The sequence below is a fragment of the Lithobates pipiens genome, unplaced genomic scaffold, assembly GCF_037356315.1.
Source record: "Lithobates pipiens isolate NorthernLeopardFrog02 unplaced genomic scaffold, aLitPip1_a1.2 Scaffold_25, whole genome shotgun sequence".
In the NCBI taxonomy this organism is placed as follows: domain Eukaryota; kingdom Metazoa; phylum Chordata; class Amphibia; order Anura; family Ranidae; genus Lithobates; species Lithobates pipiens.
In genome coordinates this window covers 6,353,261-6,376,136 of record NW_027507787.1, presented here as the reverse complement: position 1 = coordinate 6,376,136, position 22,876 = coordinate 6,353,261, and the positions used below count along the sequence as shown (strand labels likewise).

Below are 22,876 nucleotides of genomic sequence, written 5' to 3'. Positions count from 1 at the left end.
GATTCCTATTGGAAATTTTTCCTGGATGAACTTTGTTTGCACATGGATTTTGTTGCACCTGAGCTTACATAGTTACATAGTTAGTAAGGTTGAATAAAGACACCAGTCCATCCAGTTCAACCTGAGTGAGTGTCTACAATTGTCCCGTACATTGCAGACTCACATTGGTCCCTACCCTCAAGGAGCAAACAATCCAAGGTCCCCATTCATATACTAGGGACAATTTTGGACAGAAGACAATTAGCCTACCTGCATGTCTTTGGAGTGTGGGAGGAAACCAGAGTACCTGGAGGAAACCCACGCAGGCACAGGGAGAACATGCAAACTCCAGGCAGGTAGTGTTCTGGTTGGGATTTGAACCAGTGACGCTTCTTACTGCTAGATGAGAGTGCTAACCACTACACCACTGTGTCGCCCAGCTTGTTTAACTACATGCAACACTTTCCTAAATTGGAATGCACTGGACACTTTATTGAATATATGATTTTGATTGTACAGGACACTTTAATATATGAAATTATAGCACTGGACAAGTCATGCATTTTTTCATGCAAGGTTTTCTTTTTTTGTATGGCATTTGTAATATTTGCATTTAGTTTTTCAGTTTTTTTGGACCCTTTACGATTTTGACTATTCATGTTTCTTTTTCTATCTTGTACAAATTTCAGGAAGTTCCATTTTGTATTCTATTGTTGGGTATTGCTAAATAGTGACAGGGCAATCACCATTTGCTTTTACCTTGCCTTGTATACAAGAGTCTGAGTGAGTAGAAGATAATTACACGCATTAATACTTTGGTAATATTTTTTAAACATATGCAATATGACATTTTAAAACACATGCTGTGTTATACTCACTTGGATGAATCAATGAAGTATATTACTAGGGCTCCAATGCTCAGAGCGAAGACCGTCACTACCTGCAAACAAAAAACAATACAGTATAAATTTACACTTTATGTTATAGTTTATGGCAGTGATATTTTGTCATTGAGTTTGGTCATCTAGGAGTAGGAATGATGGGAGTTTGCAGATAGCAATCTCAAAATGTAGGCCTAAAATTATGAAACACCTGGCAAGTCCCATCACATGTGGTTGGATGAGGCTATGGCAGCCTCTGGAGATCTACAGGAAGCTAAAACTATTTATGGGGGGGGGGGGGGGGGGTAGCTCTTTGTAGCAGTCAAAATGATTGTTTCATCTGAGTTTGGAGCTTGTGGTCACAGGCTTTTGTTTGCAATAGAGGGCTTTTGCATACCCACACAAGTCTAAGGTCCCTGTCACATCTAGCGATTTGGGATCATGAGTGGAATCGCAGAGATTCCAAATTCCATTGAAATGCTGGCAAATTGCAGCATACGCGTTCCGATGCTATTCATTTTTAATGCCACTGAAACACGGTACAGTTTTGCCGCATTGTAAATAGCACTGCAATCATGGCAAATCGCATTGTGCTAAGCTTATCGCCCAAAAGAGAGCAGAAGCTTCTTTTGGGTGACAATGTTTGCCGCAATTGCAGCTCAAAACCACCCTGTGCTTAGGTGCCATTAAAAATGAATGGCACCTGAACACATGTGCTGCATTTTGCCAGCATTGCGATGCAATTTGTAATTGTGGCAATTCCGCCTGTGATTCAAAATCACAAGATTTGAACAGGACCTGACTGCCAAATATGTGCTTTTATGAGGGTGAATGTGCTGATCACTTCTTGTCTTGGAAAACAAAGGCTATGTATGACTGTCTAAATAAAAGCGTCCAATAACAAATGTAACTCTGCATTTCTTATCCTTGTCCTTTGTATTGAAGGCCAAGTGGCTGGCACCTAAACGTTTTGACATTTTAAATAAACCTCAAACTCTGTTTTACTGCATAACAGTGGTCATGAATTCCACAACGCATTTGCTAATCTCATATTGAATATAAAGAGGTTACTAAAGTTACGAAAATGCTCGTATGGCAGAATAAAAATTTGCAAGTGATGTAATGTATTGTATTGCATTGTATATGTATTGTATTTTCCACCAACAATGGTACTGATTAAATGAAAATCATACGATCTTAAAAGAAATTTTTTTGCGCTTGTCCCATTGGATAATTTTGCATGAATTGTCGTGATCGGCTCTTAAAAAGCTGAGTACTAACAATCAGATTATCGTATGCTTTGAAAGCGGTATTTTTCGTACAATTTTCTGATGCGCATGGGCCTTTAGAAAGAGCCTTGAAAATGGGATAGACTAAGGCACCGATCAGTTAGGATATTCCAACTTTCCCTCTCCTTTTCTGGGAATTTTTTTTACAACTAAATTGGACCAATGACTCTTGGTGGTGAAAAACTGGATGGCCGATTTTAGCAGCCAGCATGAAAAAGGCACAGTCAAGTTGTCCCAAGAGGCCAACAAATGCTTGAAAGCAAGTGTGCTGTGTCTGGTCTTCAGTTTAAATAAGGTGGCATTTTTGTTACATAGTTAGGTTGAACAAAGACAAGTCCATCTAGTTTAACCAATAATAGAGAAAAAAATTAATAAAAAAAATATCATATAATCCAATATACACGATCCTATACAGATGATACAGAGAAAGGCAAAAAAAAACTAGCAAAGCATGATCCAATTTAATCCAGCAAGGAAAAAAAATCCTTACTGATCCCCGGAGACACAATTGGATATTCTCAGGATCAACGTTACCTATAAATATGTTATTATTCAGTTATATTATGTACATTTAGGAAAGAATCCAGGCCTTTTTTCGAGAAATCTACTGAGCTGGCCAGAACCAACTCTGGAGGGAGTCTATGCCACATTTTCACAGCTCTTACTGTGAAGAAACCTTTCCATATTTGGAGACGTAAAGAGTGCCCCCTTGTCCTATGTGATGACCTTAAAGTGAATAACTCGCCACCAAGTTTACTATATGGACCCCTTATGCATTTTTACATGTTGATCATATATTTTCTTTTCTGCATTGTAGATTATATTTCTTATTTAGAGCTATGAATTTCTTGATAAATGTGGCTTCTAGTTCCATGGAAACTGGTATATCACAAGGAGAGACACCCATACTGCGTATAAGAATTATTTTCCAGTCATCTTGTCTCCAATACCCATGAACGATACATTCTGTTTATGCACTGTGTGTTTGGTGACTTTCAATTGAGGAGTGTGCTGAGGACATCTTGTGGCCAAAAGCTAGTATTACATGGCAAGTTTGACATTTAAAAGGCAACAAGTGATAGCCCCTCCTCTCTCTGAAGAAGCTTGTTCCTATTGGCAAAACGTGCAAGTGACATCAACCTGGCTGGCGGGCTGTAAGCCGATGCACATATGTTGAGGATTAACCGGACTGAAGGATTAACGTGACGGATGAAGTACCAAAGGTGATGTGTGTGTGAGTGGGCTGCACCTATGGGGACTGACAGGAAGGGTCACTGCGGTGTCATGCAAGAATGGTGAGCTTTCATCGTCACAGACCGACTTAGTTTTGTTATATTAGGCTTACCATGGGGATGGACTTCCTGGTGGCTACAGAGGTACTTTGATTCAGTCAGCCTTCATTCATTTGCCTATTCACATTCTCATGAGCCTACCGTTATCTATCCGGGCTTCAACATATCAACACCCACACTGAACCACAGAGGATCAGTTCTGGGATTGCTGCTTTCCAGAAGCAGACCGCTCCATTTGCATTACATCAAATGGACTGACAGCGATTGAATGGATGTCACGGATCTAGTTTGATCCAATTAACTTTCATCTCATTTTGTACAGCGTGGACTTCCAATATTTCCTGTTCCCAGTGGTGTATGTGCAATGTGGTGTTTGAATGTGGTGTGCAGCTAGCAGCTTCCTGAACCAGTTAGGGTAACGTTGTCATGTTTTTAATATTTTACAATGGTGGTAGTGTGCTTTTTATATTTTGATCATTTTTGTCCAATAAAGCTGTGAATTTTTAATATACCACTAGTGTTCCTGCATAAGATGTTCTTGGGGATCTTCAATCCCTTTTCTTACATGTTGATCACACCCTCCCCTAATCTCCTCTTCTCAAGAGAGAATAAATTCAGTTCCTCTGAACTTTGCTCATAGCTGAGCTCCTCCATGCCTCTTATGAGTTTGGTTGCCCTTCTCTGCACTTTCTCCAGTTCCCCCATATCCCTTTTGAGAACTGGTGCCCAAAACTAAATTGCATATTCCAGATGAGGCCTTACATATGAATTGTACAGGGGCAAAAGGATATATTTCTTTCTGCAGTCCATAGCTCTCTTAAAACAAGAAAGGACTTTGCTCGCTTTGGAAATCGCAGCTTGGCATTGCATGCTATTATTGAGTTTATGATCTATCAAAGCCCCAGGATCCTTCTCCACCATTGATTTCCCCAGTTGTACTCCCCCTAGTGCGTATGATGCATGCATATTCTTAGCCCCCAAGTGCAAAACTTTGCATTTATCAACATTTGCCACCTAGTTGCCCAATTAAACAGTAAAGATATTAAAAAGTAAGGGTCCCAACACTGAACCTTGGGGTACACCACTGATAGCCTCAGACCATTCAGAGCAAGAATCATTAACCACTACTCTCTGAATTCTTTCTTTTAGCCAGTTTTCTATCCATTTACAAACTGATATTTCCAAACCTGTAGACTTTGCTGTACACATTAGAAACGCTTTTGTAAGATCCAAGTATGCCACGTCCACAGCCACCCCTCTGTCCAAAGTCCTACTTACCTCCTCATAAAAAGAAATCAGGTTCGTTTGACTTCTGTCTTTCATAAACCCATGCCGTCTGTTGCTTAAAATATTTTTTCCCAGTAATAACTCATCTATGTGGTCTTTTATAAAACTCTCCAGTATCCTCCTGAGTATAGCTGTTCCATGGTCCAGCTGCACCAAAGAAAAACCTTGAACCCAAGGAAACGGTCAACATGTCAAGCCCCATCAAATCATTCTCTGCAGCTATTACCTTTTGTACCACCACCCCTCCCTTTAGAATGTAAGCTCTACGAGCAGGGCCCTCCTGTACCTTTTGTATTGGACTGTAATTGTCTTGTCCCCCCTATACATTGTAAAGCGCTGCGTAAACTGTTGGCTCTATATAAATCGTGAATAATAATAACATGAGACAAAGTACAGTCTTTGTAATAAATGACCCCGACACATGGAGAAGTGAATGTTGTGAGACAACCTAAACCTTTCAGTAACTACTAACCAATCCGTCTTAAGCCTCATAGTGCACTACAAAGCGCCCATAGAGAAAAAGATGAAAACAATTGTACAGTTGTTGTACTTCCAATGACCATATTGACCAGTTAAAGTGTTACTAAAGCCAGGACCCTGCATTCACTATATCTGGTCTCCCACAGTACACACAACATGGAAATGTAATCGTTTTAGTAATTATGAACTGCTAAATACCTTTTCTCATCAGCGGTATATACCCTGTTTCCCCTAAAATAAGACCTAGTGTGATTGTCGGTGATAGCTGCAATAAAAGCCCTACCCCCCAAATAAGCCCTAGTTAAAGTCCTTGTAGGTCTTCTTTTCAGGGCAGGGCTTATTTTTGAGGAAACAGAGTAGGGCTTATTTGGGTGGTAGGGCTTATATTGCAGCCAACACGACAATCACGCTAGGTCTTATTTTAGGGGAAACAGGGTAGCAGCGTTGTGACTTTCATCAGTGTCTGGTTAAAGCTTATAGGAGGAGTTTTAATTCTCCTCTGAATGTTCTATGAGGCTGCAGGACCCCTGACCCTCTGTCTATACAGTGCTGATTGGCCCTGCGCTGATCACATGCGCACTCCCAAGAAAAAAAAAATCTAGCAATACACACTAAACTGAGCATGTGCAGCTTGTCCCCAAGGCTCTGGTCTGTCGGGAGATTGTTGGGGACTGTGGAAAAATGGGGGATCTGAGAAGACAGTATCAAACAGTCTTTTCACACAATGCATAGGATTAACCCATTAGGTTCCACAGTGAGTATAACAAGAATGCTTTACTGCATATACAGACTGATTTTACTGTTGTGGGTTTAGTAACACAGTCTGCACTCTGTACGCTGAGTTATACATAACTACTGACCACTGCACTCTTTATGCTATATTTTACATGACCTGTTTATTTTCTAAATTGGTTGCTAAGCAGTCATTGATTATTTAACAACTTCAGCCCTGGAAGGATTTCCCCCCTTAACTACCAGGCCATTTTTTGCAATATGACACTGCGTTGCTTTAACTGACAATTGCGCGGTCATGTGACACTGTACATAAATAAAATTGATGTCCTTTTTTTCCAACAAATAGAGATTTCTTTTGGTGGTATTTGATCCCCTCTGCGGTTTTTACTTTTTGCACTATAAACAAAAAAAGAGCAACAATTTTGAAAAAAAAAAATTATTTTTTACTCTTTCCTATATATCCAATAAAAATTTGTAAAAAATCGAATTTCTTCATCGATTTAGGCCATTTTGTTTTCTGCTACACATTTTTGGTAAAATCCCAATTAGCGTATATTGATTTGTTTGCACAAAAGTTATTGCTTCTAACTATGGAATAGATTTAGGGACATTTTTTTTTTTAACCGTAGTAATAATGGAGGAGATTAGCAAATTTTTGCGAGACTGCGACATTGCGGTGGACAAATTGGGGCCGAGCAGCACTGTGTGCGTGAATAGACAATGTCCATTCTCGAGATGGAGCCTGTTCAGGTGCCCTTGTAACAAGAAACTTGCTATTGGGAGTAATTGGTAAGGGGAGGGGCCAGGATTGCCGGCAGGGGATCCAAAAAGAAGAGGATCGGAGCTGCTCTGTGCAAAACCACTGCATAGAGCAGGTAGGTATAACATGCATGTTATTTATAAAAAACAAAAAAAACATAACCTTTAGAATCACTTTGATCACGCCTCTTTAAGACCCTCTCACTGTCAGCGCAATTTGGCCACGTCCCCCATAGCACAGCTTTACTACTTACACCCAGGGCCCAAGGAAAGGGGTATCTGCAAACATTCCCTGACAAAAAATACCCGGTAAAGACCAACATTGCACTACCAAGGGTGTGTTGCCTATGCTTGAAATAATAGGTTGCACTAGTGAGCTAGACATTGACCAAACAGATACATATACCATATATTACATAGTACATGCTGTAAAACAAGACTTATGCACAAAAGTTTCTATGCAGCACAATAACTATGTTTGCTTGTTCTCATTATCAACTACACACGGGATAATATTCATCTGCTGGCATCTGTGGAGAGAGTATTGCTTTGTTTTGTCCAAAAACCAATGTATTTGTCAATGAGCGACCATCATTTGAAATAACCGATTACAAATGAGAAAAAAGTATCTCTCCAAATGCCTGAATTGTCACATCAGGCACCATATCACCGCATCTTTGCCAAGCATTAAGAAGTAATGACACAAATAACGAGTCCTTTATTCTATTACACCCCTCCAGTTCAGATCTCATTTATTATTAAGGGATTTCTTTCAGCAGGTGTCTTGGAAAAGCAATCAACACACAGAGATGTTTATCAGACAAATAAATGGTATCTTAGTCTTATCACAGTCTACCATCTGTAGGACAATGGTGTAAAGAGAATGAGGACATTTTCGTGTAACTCTATGCTTACCAAGGAGGGCAAACTACAAGCAAGATTTCTCCAACATTGACAGCAAGGGAATTTGTGGTAAAGATTAAAGGGACACAGTCACTTTTATATATACATTCTCACAAATGTGAGTACACCCCTCACATTTTTGTAAATATTTTATTATATCTTTTCATGTGACAAAACTAAAGGTACAACACTTTGCTACAATGTAAAGTATTGAGTACACAGCTTGTATAACTGTGTAAATTTGCTGTCCCCTCAACATACAGCCATTAATGTCTAAACCACTGGCAACAAAAGTGAGTACACCTCTGAAAATGTCCAAATTGGGCCCAACGAGTCAATATTTTGTGTGGCCACCATTATTTTCCAACACTGCCTTAACCCTCTTGGGCATGGAGTTCACCAGAGCTTCACAGGTTGTCACTGGAGTCCTCTTCCACTCCTCCATGATGACATCACAGTTGGTGAATCTTAGAGACCTTGCTCTCCTCCACCTTCCGTTTGAGGATGCCCCACAGATGCTCAATAGGGTTTAGGTCTGGAGACATGCTTTGCCAGTCCATCACCTTTACCCTCAGCTTCTTTAGCAAGGTAGTGGTCATCTTGGAAGTGAGTTAGGGGTCGGGATGTTGGAATACTGCCTGTGGCCCAATCACCGAAGGGAGGGGATCATGCTCTGTTCAGTATGAGCCAGTACATGTTGGCATTCATGGTTCCCTCAAACTGTAGCTCCCCAGTACTGGCAGCACTCATGCAGCCCCAGACCATGACACTCCCACCACCATGCTTGACTATAGGCAAGACACACTTATCTTTGTAATCCTCACCTGGTTACCGCCACACACGCTTGTCACCATCTGAACCAAATAAGTACATCTTGGTCTCATCAGACCACAGAACATGGTTCTGTTTGTCTTCAGCAAACTGTTTGCGGGCCTTCTTGTGCATCATCTTTAGAATAGGATCCCTTCTGGGACGAGAGCCACGCACACCAATTTGATGCAGTGTGCGACGTATGGTCTGAGCACTGACAGGCTAACCCCCCACCCTTCAACCTCTGCAGCAATGCTGGCAGCACTCATACATCTATCTCCCAAAGACAACCCCTAGAGGACGCTGAGCATGTGGACCTAACTTCTTTGGTCGACCATGGCAAGGCCAGTTCTGAGTGGAACCCGTTCTGTTAAACAGCTGTATGGTCTTGGCCACCATGCTGAAGCTCAGTTACAGAGTCCTGGCAATCTTCTTATAGCCTGGGCCAGGGTCAGGCCACCTCGGCGCTCCAGCTGCAGTGAAACTACAAGTCCCTTGAGACATTGCAAGACCCTAACAATCATGTTCTTTACACAAATAGAGCTTTCTTTTTGTGGCATTTGATCACCATTAGTTTTTTTTTTCTGTATAAATGAAAAAAAAATATTCTGAAAAATATATATATAGGTTTTTTTTACTTTCTGTTTTAACACATATCTAATAAAATCTAATTTCTTCATAAGCTTAGGCCAAAATGTATTCTGCTACATGTCTTTGATAAAAAATCCCAATAACTGTATATTAATTGGTTCGTATTGTGACAGACAGCCCCTGTCAGTGATAGAAGGGGTGTATTGGCCACACAGGATCTTGAGGTTCTTAAGATAAATGAGTGACAGTAAAAGGTCTGTAGGCAGCAAGGGGCTAAGGACTGGCCACACCTTGGGTATCATTTTGACTTACCTGAGTAGAATCAGTGGTGGTGCTGAGAGAGAAGGAAGTAGGCTGTGAGAGAACATGCCTGCAGGACTGAAGCAGACTCAGTAATGGTCTATTTACTAACCAGGAGGCTTACCTTTTGTTTGATTGACTTTTGCTTTGAGACTATGTTTTCTATCCCTGCGTGGGAATCCTTGTGTGTTGTTTTGCTGATCAAATAAACATGGGCAGGAAGACCTTAACCTTGCACATGGCTGGATTACCTCTCTGAGAACTCTCTACTTGAAGCGAATCACTCACAGTATGAAAGTTATATCGTCTACAAACTATGGTATATATTTTGAGAATTGATCAATCCTGATGTACTAATGTGCCACATTTCTTGAGGCCTGTAAAATGCTAGGACAGTACAAATACCCCTTTTTGGAAAGTAGACAGTCTGAGGTATTTAGTAGGAGGCATGGTGAGTTTTTAAAGTTGTAATTTTTTTGTCACTCTTTTTTGAAAATGAAGACATCTTCTTACATATTGTCACTAGTGCAGTACAGCGTCATATGACTGGTGTGGGGGTGATCAGGGATACTGACTGTTATTTACAAAAAAATCTAAATACTTTTTACTTTTTTCATTCACAATTTTTTTTTTAATACACTTTCATCAGAGTAGTTCAGTTTCATCATAGTGACAATGTATTACTCTGGGGAAGTGATCAGAGATTTTTTTTCCCTTACACTTTGATTTCTGCTGCATTCATACCATCTGTGATTTACTATTGTGTGCTGTGAATGGCCTACATCTATTAAATGGTACAGGGTCCTGGGATTGGCCGGGGTACCGTGTGATAGCTGTACACGTACATCGCTCTAGGGCAGTTTCGCTTACCCTGTTGCTCCAAAAAGCCTCTATCCTACGTGGGGGGGAGCCATGCATAAGCATCCGACCTTCTTGTGAAACATGTAAGCTGATACCTGTAGTTCACCTTTGTATCCAGTACTTGAATAAAGAAATTGCATAGGAGTGTGGCCGTCCAGCCTATTTTTCTTACCATGTGATAGCTGTGGGCCAATCACAGCATCACTATAGAAATCACAGCTCTGAGTGAAATTCATTCATAACAGCCAGGCACCTGGACATCAGTCGTAGAAGTGCACGTCTTAACCCGGAAGAGGCCTGCCTGCCCGTGCCATCGTGCAGCAGCAAATGTACTATGGCCAGGCAGCAAGCACTTAACATATTGGCTCCTTTTGCTACTTTTTTCCTCTCACACTCCAACCCTGCTGTACAAGGACTGCCAGCCAAGTCAAATTCAGATACTTATACTGATATGTTAATGAATAAAGATGCATGAGCAATTGCCATTTACAGGTGTACACTGCGTATAACTATTTACTTGTATTGGCGGTTGTACACAGCACGTGTGGCTCCCTGGGCACAGGAAAACATCAGCGATTTTATGATTGAGGATTTGTACGCTAATAAACGCCCATGTGCTTGAGGCCTTCTAGTACTGTACCCCATGTTATGATTTGTGGCTTATTTTTCCTGGGCATAGAGTGTCCTTACATAGAAAACATGTTTCCCTCATGTTTGAGCCTTCCCCTAGCCAATGATACAAAGATCAGGCTTTACCTAAATTAGTCCCCCCAATTCTTCTCATTCCATCAGCTGCTATTGATTCTGGCCCTGCCAGCATGCTGACCCACACATTTTTTTGGCACTTCTATTTATCACAGATAGTGACTGTTAAGTACTATTAGCTAACATCATATACATATACTGTATTTCTGTACTAAAATGAAATGGTGTTAACCACTTGCCGTCTGCCACACTCAGTTTTACGTTGGCAGAGTGGAACGGGTGCGCTAAAGAGTGTACCCTACATCCTTTCGTATTTCCCGTCTAGTGGGCACACGCCACGGATGCATGCCCGCAGGTCCCGTGGACTCTGTTTGCCAACGATTCATGGTTGCAAGGAGGAGATGCAGAAAGGGGAGATGTAAACAAGGCATTTCCCTGTTCTGCCTAGCAACATAACAGGGATCTACTGCTCCCAGTGGTCGGGAGCAGTAATCTCTATCATGTTCTAGTGAGCCCACCCCCCCACCCTCCCAGTTCGAACCCCTTGATTGCCCCTAGTGTTTAACCCCTTCCCTGCCAGTGACATTTATACAGTAATCAGTGGCTAGTTTTATCTCCGATAGCTGTATAAATGTCACTGGTCCCAAAATAGTGTCAAAAGTGTCCGATCTAAATGTAATAGTCACGAAAAAAAAATTGCAGTTCGCCGCCATTACTAGTAAAAAATAAATAATAAAAATCCCATAAATCTAGCCCTTATTTTGTAGGCGCTATAACGTTTATGCAAACCAATCAATATACACTTATCGCAATTTTTTTTTTTTTTACAAAAAATATGTAGAAGAATGAATATCAGCCTAAACTGTGGAAGAATTTTTTTTTTTTAGAAATATATTTTGGGGATATTATAGTAAAAACTAAAAAATATATATTTTTTTCAAAATTTACACTCTTTTTTGCTTATAGTGCAAAAATAAAAACCGCAGAGGTGATCAGATACCACCAAAAGAAAGCTCTATTTGTGGGGGAAAAAAAAGACGTCAATTTTGTTTGGTAAATCCTTCCGGGGCTGAGGTGGTTAAACACACTACAGATTAGCAGATATTTGAGGTTTAATAAACCAAAAATTGATTTGCTTAGGGTGGCTGGTAGCAGTTAAACATAACCCCCTTTCAGCTTCTTCACTCATCCCACTAGGTGCTTATTTAGTAATAAAATGTGTTGATTAATTCAATCTAAACCTATGTATCATTAGTAAAGTTGTCCTTTTAGGTTGACAGTCTACAGAGAAAGTAAATTACTGAAAAAGTCTAAACAAAGGAATGACCATACATTTTTCAACCCTTACTAGATGAACTGGTATAATTCAGACCGCTAGGCTCCCTGGTTCAAAGTCAGGACACTATCTGCATGGAGTTTGCATCTGCTCTCTGTGTTTGTGTATATTTACTCTGGGTACTCCAGTTAGGTAAATTGGATCCTGTCTAAAATGGTCCAGTATGTATGCATGCATTTGAAATAGGGACCTTAGATTGTAAGCTCTTTGAGGACAAGGACTGATGTGAATGTACAATATGAAAAGCACTACACTGACATCATATAAATACCTGTAATAATAATAAGATAAGCAAGGGGGGGGGGGAATTATTGCAACTTATAATTGATGTTTTCGTTTGCTATGTGAACAGGTCCATTGACATCAGCCAAAATTGTGTCCCAAGTTTCAAACACTGACTAAGTATTTAACGAAATGCATGTCTCAGCAAATGTGCAGCCTTATTTAATAAAACAGTACAGTACAGGACACAGGGATGGCATAGGAGTTGGCGTAACGAACCACTGAACGTAGAAGAGGACACAGGAGATCAAAAGTCAAAGTGTTGATTTCTGAAAACTTAAGCTAGGTAATTTTCTACATTTGGTGGTATGGGCAGGAGAGGCAAGTATGTTTTTGTTTTATTGTTTTAGTATTCAGATTTTAGTTATAGGGTCACTTTAAAAACACAGCAAGAAGCCTGCGGAGGGTTTGTTCGAGAATAGTTATCCTGCACCACCAATTTACCAACAAAAGGTAAACTGATGAAGTACATCAATGTCTACATGAAAAAAATGCCCATTATTCATCTTAAGGGTTATTGGCCAACTCTACTCTCTAGCATGGTGGTGGGAGTGTCATGGTCTGGAGCTGCATGCGTGCTGCTGGCACTGGGGATCTACAGTTCATTGAGGGAACCATGAATGCCAACATGTACTGTGACATACTAAAGCAGACCATGATCCATGACACACCTCCAAGACGACCACTGCCTTACTAAAGAAGCTGAGGGTAAATGTGATGGACTGGCCAAGCATGTCTCCAGACCTAAACCCTATTGAGCATCTGTGGGACATCCTCAAACGGAAGGTGGAGGAGCGCAAGGTCTCTAACATCCACAAACTCCGTGATGTCATCATGGAGGAGTGGAAGAGGACTCCAGTGGAAACCTGTGAAGCTCTGGTGAACTCCATACCCAAGAGGGTTAAGGCAGTGCAGGAAAATAATGGTGGCCATACAAAATATTGATAATATTTTGGGCCCAATTTGGACATTTCCACTTAGGGGTGTACTCACTTTTGTTGCCAGTGGTTTAGACATTAACAGCTGTGTGAGTTAATGGATATATAGATGCAAAATATATTTATACCAATATATCCTCCTGCACTAATGGGTAAAAATAAGTAAAAAGATTGATAAATTATTAGTAGAAATTAGTGGATAGGTTGCTGCTCTCAAAAAGTGCATATGCCTCTAAATGTGAATCAAAATATAAGATTGCTACCCAATATTAATACTAAACATCAATCACAGTGCAAATTAACAATCCATAATCAAGTTAATACATTTTTAAAGTCCATGAATTCATAAGTCCTTCAAAAGTTCATATACTTTCATATCACGATCTTCCAGTGCAGCTTCAAATTTTCAATTGTCTAATATAAAGTGCCAAAGGCTGAAAAACAAACAAACAATCTGTGCGATCCGTGCTCCCCTCATGTGCCCTCACTCACCAGATAACTAAAACTCCCATGACAGAAGTCATAAGTGCTTGAACAAGGATGGCTGGGCTCTGTAGTTCCACGGCGATTGTCTCAGCATACCATCATACAAGGTGGACATAAGATGTAAACTAATGGCAGAGAAAGCAATATAGCGTAATTCCATTTATTGGTCACATAAAACAAACATCCACTCACATATAAAAACGCTGTAACACATGTAAAACCTGGAATTGGCAGTAACCATTGACTTGTGTCTCACAGGCTGGAAATTGCGTCACCACCCATGGTTACTGATGCGTTTCATCCCTCTCATGACATGTTATCAAAGGATATCCTATTGATCAAAGGATATTGAGAACCATCTATGATATAGGTTAAGACAATTGCCTGTGGAACTACAGAGCCCAGCCTTCCTTGTTCAAGAACTTATGACTTCTATCATGGGAGTCATAGTTATCTGGTGAGTGAGGGCACATGAGGGGAGCACGGATCTCAGAGATTGAGTTTTTTTTCAGCACTTGGCACTTTATGTTGCACAATTGAAAATTTGAAGCTGCACTGGAAGATCATGATATGAAAGTATATGAACTTTTGAACAACTTATGAATTCATGGACTTTACTAATTAATTTAATTATGGATTTTTAATTTGCACTGTGATTGATGTGTTAGTATTAATATTGGGTAGTGCTGTTATATTTTATTCACATTAATGGCTGTGTGTTGAGTTATTTTAAGGGGACAGCACATTTATACTGTTATACAAGCTGTACACTCACTACTTTACATTGTAGAAAAGTGTCATTTCTTCAGTGTTGTCACATGAAAAGATATAGTAATATATTTACTAACATGTGAGGGGTGTACTCACCTTTGTGAAATATTGTGTATATACATATTAGGTGTTACATAGTAGTTGAGGTTGAAAAAAGTCCAACCTATGTGTGTGATTGCATGTCAGTATTACATTCTATATTCCTGTATGTTGTGGTCGTTCAGGTGCTTATTTTTTTGAAACCATCTATGCTCCCCGCTGAGACCACCACCTATGGAGGGGATTCCACATCCTTGCCACTCTTACAGTAAAGAACCCTCTACGTAGTTTCAGGTTAAACCTCTTTTCTTCTAATTTTAATGAGTGGGCACATGTCTTATTAAACTCCCTTCCACGAAAACGTTTTATCCCTATTGTGGGGTCACCAGTATGGTATTTGTAAATTGAAATTGTATCCCCTCTTAAAGTGGTTGTAAATCCTTACAAACCACTTTGACCTACAGGTAAGCCTAGATTAAGGCTTCCCTTTAGGTCCAAGAAATATCTCCCAAACCTATATGGTTTAGGAGATATTTGCCCGAAGACGGGCACCGCTGTCTACGGCGCATGCGCCGTGACAGCGGCGCGCAGGCGCACTGAGTGTGGCATCCTCGATGACGAAGATGCCGCGCAATGCCGAATGACAGCGGCGGAGCTGCGAGACCCCACCGAGTAGATGGATGCGCCGAACTACAGGGGACAGCGGTGACTTCGCTGGCTCCTGTGTCAGGTAAGTGACACATAATGGGCTACTATGTAGTCCATTATGCTTTGCAGGGAATGAAAGAGGAAGTAAACCCATCAGCGTCTCATATATATATATATATATATATATATATATATATATACATACATACACACACACACATAAATATAATATACACCTTGTATTTGCCCTTCGTTACAATAACATAGGCCATGGAGAATTTATAGAGTCTTGTTACTACAAGAGCGTTTCTATTAACTACATGTAACAACTTTAGTATTTTTGTTGCAGGGTGATGGCTGGAGGGATTCTCCATATATGTAGCCAGTTGCCTAAAGTTACATATGCATTTGCTACTTTTCCATTTCGGTAAGCTAGAAAAGAATAAACAGAAGATGCACTTTTCCTTTGGTCATCTCATTGTGTCTATCGCTCATTCAATATATTATTACACAATAGCCAGAATCCTTAATACTCATACAGACAGAGCCTAAGGGTTGCTTTCCATGATGCGCGTCTCTCTTGTGATACATATTTAATGTATCTGATTGTTCGCTCTCTTGAATGGAAGACTTGGGTTACAGAAGGGCAAGATTCCAGTTCAACAATTTTTATACCGCGCTAATAATCTGCAGGCAGACTGGCCTTTTCCTATTGATATGGTAGTGGAATAGAAATATGGTAAATACTTAAAATCAGCCATAGAAGACACCATCACTAGATATAATGTACTGTGCTATAAATAATCAACATAACCCCTCGTACACATGGCATCAGCCGGTTTGTTAGAAACTGGCCAACATTCAGCCGTGTGTAATGGAGGCATGACCAAAAAAAGTCTGCCGATCGGCTCGCCAATCAGTGATCTCAGCCAATGGTTGAGAGCACTGCCTGGAGTGTTCTGCCGGGGGAGGAGGGGGGCATCCCCCTGTCAGAACACAATAGCACAGCGGGGGGGGGGGGGGGGGGGGGCATTGTACTAACAGCAGATTGTTAGTAGTGGCTCATCCTGAGCAGCGGGTTGAATGAAAAAAAAAACTACTAGTGTGTGCGAGGCATAAGGCATCCAAACAGGAGACCATTGCCCTAGTGACTGGATTAGTTGGAAGATCATTCCAATGCAGAGATAGACTGATACCTCATAAGCCCATAGGAGTGGACATTCATACCAGGTGATCAGAAGATTGTGACCCTGATCAATTGGGTCATAACAACTTACTCCTATTTACTACATCTTTACTTACCACTGCATTACTAATACTTACTACTGCATTAAAAATGGTGCTCATGTAATTACGTGTGAATGCTAATCAGTGAAGTTGTGCACTGAGCTTAGGCTGTGTGACAACACTTCACCAAGGAACATGTGCAACAACGACACACTCTGATGGCAATAGTATGAACAGCATTATAAGGAATCTGTTATGTGTCTGGATAATCCACTTCCTGTAAGCTGGTGCCCATATCAAGAGCGGCCACTGGTGAAACTCCAGAAAGGGATTCTCGGTGGAAGATCCACAGTAATTGAATGGAATTAAGAAGTGATAAGTAAAGTCCTGTGGAACACGGTCATTTGACTGCTTGTTGAACATATGATATGGCACAGTGTGCTTGTAAGGGCTTGTTCTTACAGGGCATACAATACCATATGCCCCAGCAGGGCTGTGTTTACCTGCAAGGGAATGAACAAGTAAACACCTACATTGATATACAGTATATTATGACTGCTCAGGGTTGTTGCTGATCCTGGTCTAGCAGTTCAACACACTACAACAATATTACTGTACAGGATGACAGGGATGGGTCCTGGAAGGCAGGTCCCATTATTTGGACTGTGGTCTCTTTAAGGGGGATGATAAGAGACATCTCGAGTACTCAGGAGTTTTCATCCATACAGGGTGATGGGTTCTGTGATCGCCCAGTTGGAGAGGAGAGGACCGATTAACAGTTCTCTTCAGATTCGCACGTCCATTGGGGATTCAGAATTCGGGAGGCTCAGAATGTCTTTGGGTGGGGAGAGCCTCCAAACCCTTATTACAGGGACTTTGATCCCAAAAGAGTTAAACCACCTGCAAGGGAAGCTTGAAAAGGAATGGGTCAGCATCTGTCTGTGAAGTGGAATAGCTTCACAGCTGTGTGAAAGTCTGAGTTACCTAGCGATCGAGACAACGTTGACTGGACTTCTGCGGCTTTAGCAGCACCCCGAAGTAGACAGGAACCCTAAACCTTGGTGTGGGACTCATATATTGGCAGTGAGTTACTGTGTTTTCAATACACCAGAATTGTGGACTGTGTGTGGGTTTTGCTTCATTTTGAAAATAAAGACGGTTTACTTTTACAAGTGGGTCTCCATATAATATCATATTTATGGTGGAACCGTTTGAATTAAGAGGACTAACAAACCTAAGAAATATATCATTGCACACTGTATTTTACTAACATGTAAGATCACACCTTATGCATATATGAATTTTGGGCCATACTCATACAGATTGGGTATCAGGTGGAGCTGAACAAAATTTCCTATGGGAGAGCTAAAAATACTTGTGAAATAAAGTAATAGATTTATGACATGATGGAAATAGCCATGATAATGGGCCCACTAATTAAGTGCATAAATGCAACTAGTATAGAGTAAGCAGACTATGTCCCTCTGGAACAGGGTCCTTGAACAGGGTATGACTGCTGCAATATTCATGACGGTAAATAGTAACGCCTCCTATTATTCCATGTTCTGGGTTTCTACATGTGGTTTATAATTAGCAAGTAGTTGTACAGCTTTATCGAAGACTATATGCATAGTGAAGTCTATCTAAAATACAGGCTTTAAGAACGTGATTCCAAATGACTTGTAACAGGACACAGTTGTGTCCTGTTAAAACAAGTCATTTGGAATCGCATTCTTAAAGCGGAGTTACGACAAAAAAAAATAAAAATTAGAAGTCAGCAGCTACAAATACTGCAGCTGCTGACTTTTAAAAATAAGATACGTACCTGCCCCAGGCTCCAGTGATGAGGGGGAAGAAAGTGTTTATTATGTTGGCACTAGGTGTTACGGTATTGGGACTATAGCGGTCATTCATTAATCCAGCAACTGGTTTTAGGTACTTCTTAATTACATGTTGAATAAGTAAAAATAAATGTAACATTTTTGTATACGTTACAGTGTTAACAATTCGTCCTTTGTTTTTAAGCACAGAGCTGTATGGAGTGGAGGGATGAGTTTATGAACATGCCATTGCTTCTTTATGGTCTAATCTGGGGTTGGCCAAGCTACATTGCTTAGATGCAGCATAATCTGCAAGGAGGTCACAGAGCTGGTTATGCTGTCAGGTGTCTGCATGACATGACTAGCTAAACAAAAATACCAATACTTTGTCCAATAAAACTATTCACATATACTGTATGTACTCAAATGCGTATTAAATTTTTAGCCTGGATCTCAGTTAAAAGATCTGCCTGCTTCTACTTTTGAACCCATGCCAAGAGTTTACACAGCTTCTGCATTGCAGATACAAAGAAATGATTATGCAGCTTTTACAACCCTAATTCGAAAAAAGTTGGGACGTTGTGTAAAATCTACATAAAAACAGAATGCAATGATTTGAAAATCTCAAACTCCTATTTTACTGACTAGAAAATAAAAAAAACATATGTTTAAACTGAAAAAATTAAGGTAATTTTAATATTCTCAAAAAGGTTGGGATAGGGCAAAAAAAAGCTAGTAATGTGAGTGTACTAACAAGGAAGAGATGGGGAAACATTATGCAATTTAGTTATTTGGCAACAGGTCAGTAACATAATTAGGTAAAAAAGAGAATCTTAGAGAATCAGATCAGTCTCAGAAGAAAAAATTGCTAGAGGTTTAAAATACTACATAAAATGCCAGAAGCAAAAAAGGTGAGAGTGAACAATGAATATTCTAATAAATTTTGGTTGTTGAGGGGGGCGAGGCAGGGGTACGCTTTGTCACACCTACTCTTTGCTCTTGCAATCGAACCCCTGGCAATAGCCATTAGGACATCCCTGGAGGTGAGAGGATTTAGGAATAGTAGTGGAAAAAAAGGTTGCATTATATGCAGATGATCTATTACTATTCCTAGGAGATACCCAGACTTCCCTGTTGATGGTAATGGAAATAGTTAAAAAAAAAAACTTTGACCAATTCTCAGGACTTACCATAAATTGGGAGAAATTTGCATCGTTGTCTGTAGACTCTCTCTAAAGTCCCTTGCCTAATGAGGTCGCTTAGATTGAAATAGTGGACAAAATGAAATATCTGGGAATAAATGTCATGAGAGATCCCAAACAATACAATATAAATAATTTAGCCCCACTCCAAGTAAAATTTAAGGGGAAAATTAAAATATGGAACAGACTCCCATTATCTGTAGCAGGACGATGTAATATAATCAAAATGCTAAGGATGCCGCAGCTCCTGTATGTATTACATAATGCCTCAGTGTGGGTGTATAAAAAGTGGTTTCAAAAGATAGATGTTATTTTCAGAGAATTAATATGGAAAGGAGGACCGGCAAGAATAAGTTTGTGTACCCTACAATTACAAAGAGATGAAGGGGGTGTGGCACTCCCGCACCCCTGGCGCTACTTTATGGTGGCACAGCTGCAATATATGGGAGGGAGTAACATGTTGGAAAGGGGGGGGGGGGCACATGGAGGGAAATACTGCTACAAGATACCCCGTATAGATCAATGGTGAAAGCCGTGGAGGCAGGTTCCTCCCCCTCTAGGTTCCCCATGTTAAATTTGATAAAAGTATGGGATACAGGGAATATATTTTTGGGGTATAGGGGATTCACAGAGCATGCCCTTCTTTGGGATAACATACATTTGGGAGAAATCCAGAAGATGGGGACAATTAAGGAATGAGAGAAATGCGTCATACATCTCCTTAAGCAGCTATATAAAAATGCCACTTTAAAATCCTTCCAGGAATTGAGAGAACAGTATGCTATCCCAAATACATCCTTTTTCAGATGCTTACAGATTAGGCATGCTTTAGGAGAACAATTAAGAGAGAGGGCACTGGAATAGAACAAGAAACCTCTGCTTCAGAAAGTAATCAACACGAAAACTTTAAAGGGCTTGATTTCTGGCTTATACCGCATATATATAAGGGAAGTTTGGAAGGGACTGAAGCCCCACGAGTAGGTGGTGGTGGGAACAAGATGTAGGAACTATGACTAAAGTGCAGTGGAGTACGTTGGAATTAAGCCCGTTGGTCTCACTTTCCCGCTCAGAAAGGATGTCACATTTATTTTTGATATACAGAGCATATTATACCCCTCAAAAGCTTTTCTTGTTTGGCCGTAGACCAGATGCCAGCTGCCCTAGGTGAGGAAATAGAAGGGTATTTGATACATATGTTCTGAGGTGCCTAAAGTTATACCGGTATATGGAAGGGGGTACTCAAATATAAACCAGGCATTTGGGAAGTCTCTGGACCTGGACGTAAGGTTATGTGCACTGGGTTATGTAGATGGGGAGGGAGATCCCAGATGTACCCAGGTTGCAATTCTTAGATGCTTATTCCAGGCAAAGAAATTAATAGCAAAAATATGGCAGTGTTATCCCCAACTTGCAAATAAACGTGACATGAACGAGACAGTATGGAAGGGGAAAAAAAGGTATATGTAATACAAGGTTATATAAAGAAATATAAAGAGATCTAGAGACCCTGGTGGGATATGAAGGGATACCCCCCTTAGAATAGTGTGAAAGACTAAAGCGAGAAATAAAACATCAGTATAAAGAAAGATAAGAAGGGGAGTGGGGCTGGGGTGCTTAGCGGTACCAACACCTAATAGGTAGAGACTAAGGAATAAGTAGATAGGATGTGCCATTTATTAAAATAGGAAGAATGAATGAGTAAGAATAGAAAGAGGTTGGGGGGGGGGGGGGATTGGAGAATGGGTGTGGTAAAAATGAAGATGATTAAGACAATATAACGATAAATTAAAGAAGCGATTGGTGTGGGGGAAACAGGAAAGTGGTCATTGAAGAGTAGAATAGAAGAAGAAAGGAAAGAAGCCAAAATAATATAACATTTGAGAATTTTAATGAGAATATGTTATTTTTATTTTTTTATTTCTCTCTGTATATGTATATGTTAAATGGAGGGGGGAGGGAGATGTGGGAAAGGGTTCTTTGTATGTTATAGATGATAAATTAAAAATGTTTCAATGAAGACTATAACGTTTAAAAAAAAAAAGAAAATTAAGAAAATGGGAAGAGGTTCAATAATCTTTAAAAAGCTGTGCCTTAAAATTGTTGAACAATGTTCCTCAATGTAAAATTGCAAAGACTTTAAATATATCACAGTAAAAAATATCATCAAAAGAATCTGAAGAAATCTCTGTGCTCAAGAGACAAGGCCGAAACATAGTACTGGAGACACAACGTCTTCGGGCCCTCAGATGGCACTGCATTAAAAACAGACATGATTCTGTGATGGAAATCACTGCATTAGCCCAGAAATACTTCCAAAAATTACGGTCTGAACACAGCACGCCCTGCCATCCAAAATGCAAGGTAAAGCTCTAGCATGCAAAGAAGCAGCCATATATGAACAGAATCCAGAAATGCCGACATCTTGTCTGGGCCAAAGCGCATTTAAAATGGTTTGTGGCAAAGTGAAAAACAGTTCTATGGTCAGACGAATCAAAATTTGACATTCTTTGCAACCATAGGTGCTGCATCCTGTGGACTAAAGAGGAGAGACATTCTGGCTTGTTATCAGTGCTCATTTCAACAGCCTGAATCTCTTGGTTTGGGGATGAATTAGTGCATAGAAGGGACAGCTTACATATCTGGAAAAGCGCCATAAATGCTGAAAGATTTATCCAGGTTTTAGAGCAGCATATGCTCTTATCCATGTTTTTCAGGGAAGACCTTGCATATTTCATATTTGCATATTTCAGCAGGACAATGCTAAACCGCATACTGCATGTATGACAATAGCATGTCTTTGTACTAGAAGAGTCCAGGTGCTTAACTGGCCTGTCTAAAATCCAGACCTTTCTTTCACCAATTGAAATTTTTTGGCACATCTTGAAACAAAAAATATGACAAAGACCACCCAGAACTGTTGAGCAGTTCAAATCATATCAAGAATGGGACAACATTCCTCTCCCAAAACTCTAGCAACTGGTCTCCTCAATTCCCAAACATGCACAGAGTGTTCTTAAAAGAAGATGGGATGTTACACCGTGGTAAATATGGCCCTGTCCCAACATTTTTGAGATGTGTTGCTGCCATCAATTCAAAAATTACCCTTTTTTTTTTTTTTTTTTTTTTTTTAATATGGTACATATTCTCAGTTTAAGCATTTGTTACGTTTTATATTTCCTACGGTAAATAAAATATGGGTTTCTGTTATTTGCAAATCATTGTATTCTGTTTTATGCAGATATTTCACAGTGTCCG

General features: G+C 40.1%; 1 protein-coding gene across 27 annotated transcripts in view; it reads right to left on the bottom strand.

Annotated features, from left to right (window-relative positions):
• The window catches only part of KCNMA1 (potassium calcium-activated channel subfamily M alpha 1), a 908,686-nt gene that overhangs the window by 595,214 nt on the left and 290,596 nt on the right, over positions 1-22,876 (bottom strand). For all 27 annotated transcript variants that reach the window (XM_077453994.1, XM_077453993.1, XM_077453995.1 and 24 more), the window contains exon 3: positions 858-919. In XM_077453994.1, coding sequence (XP_077310120.1) covers positions 858-919 — 62 coding nt within the window. The remainder of the gene's footprint in view (positions 1-857; positions 920-22,876) is intronic.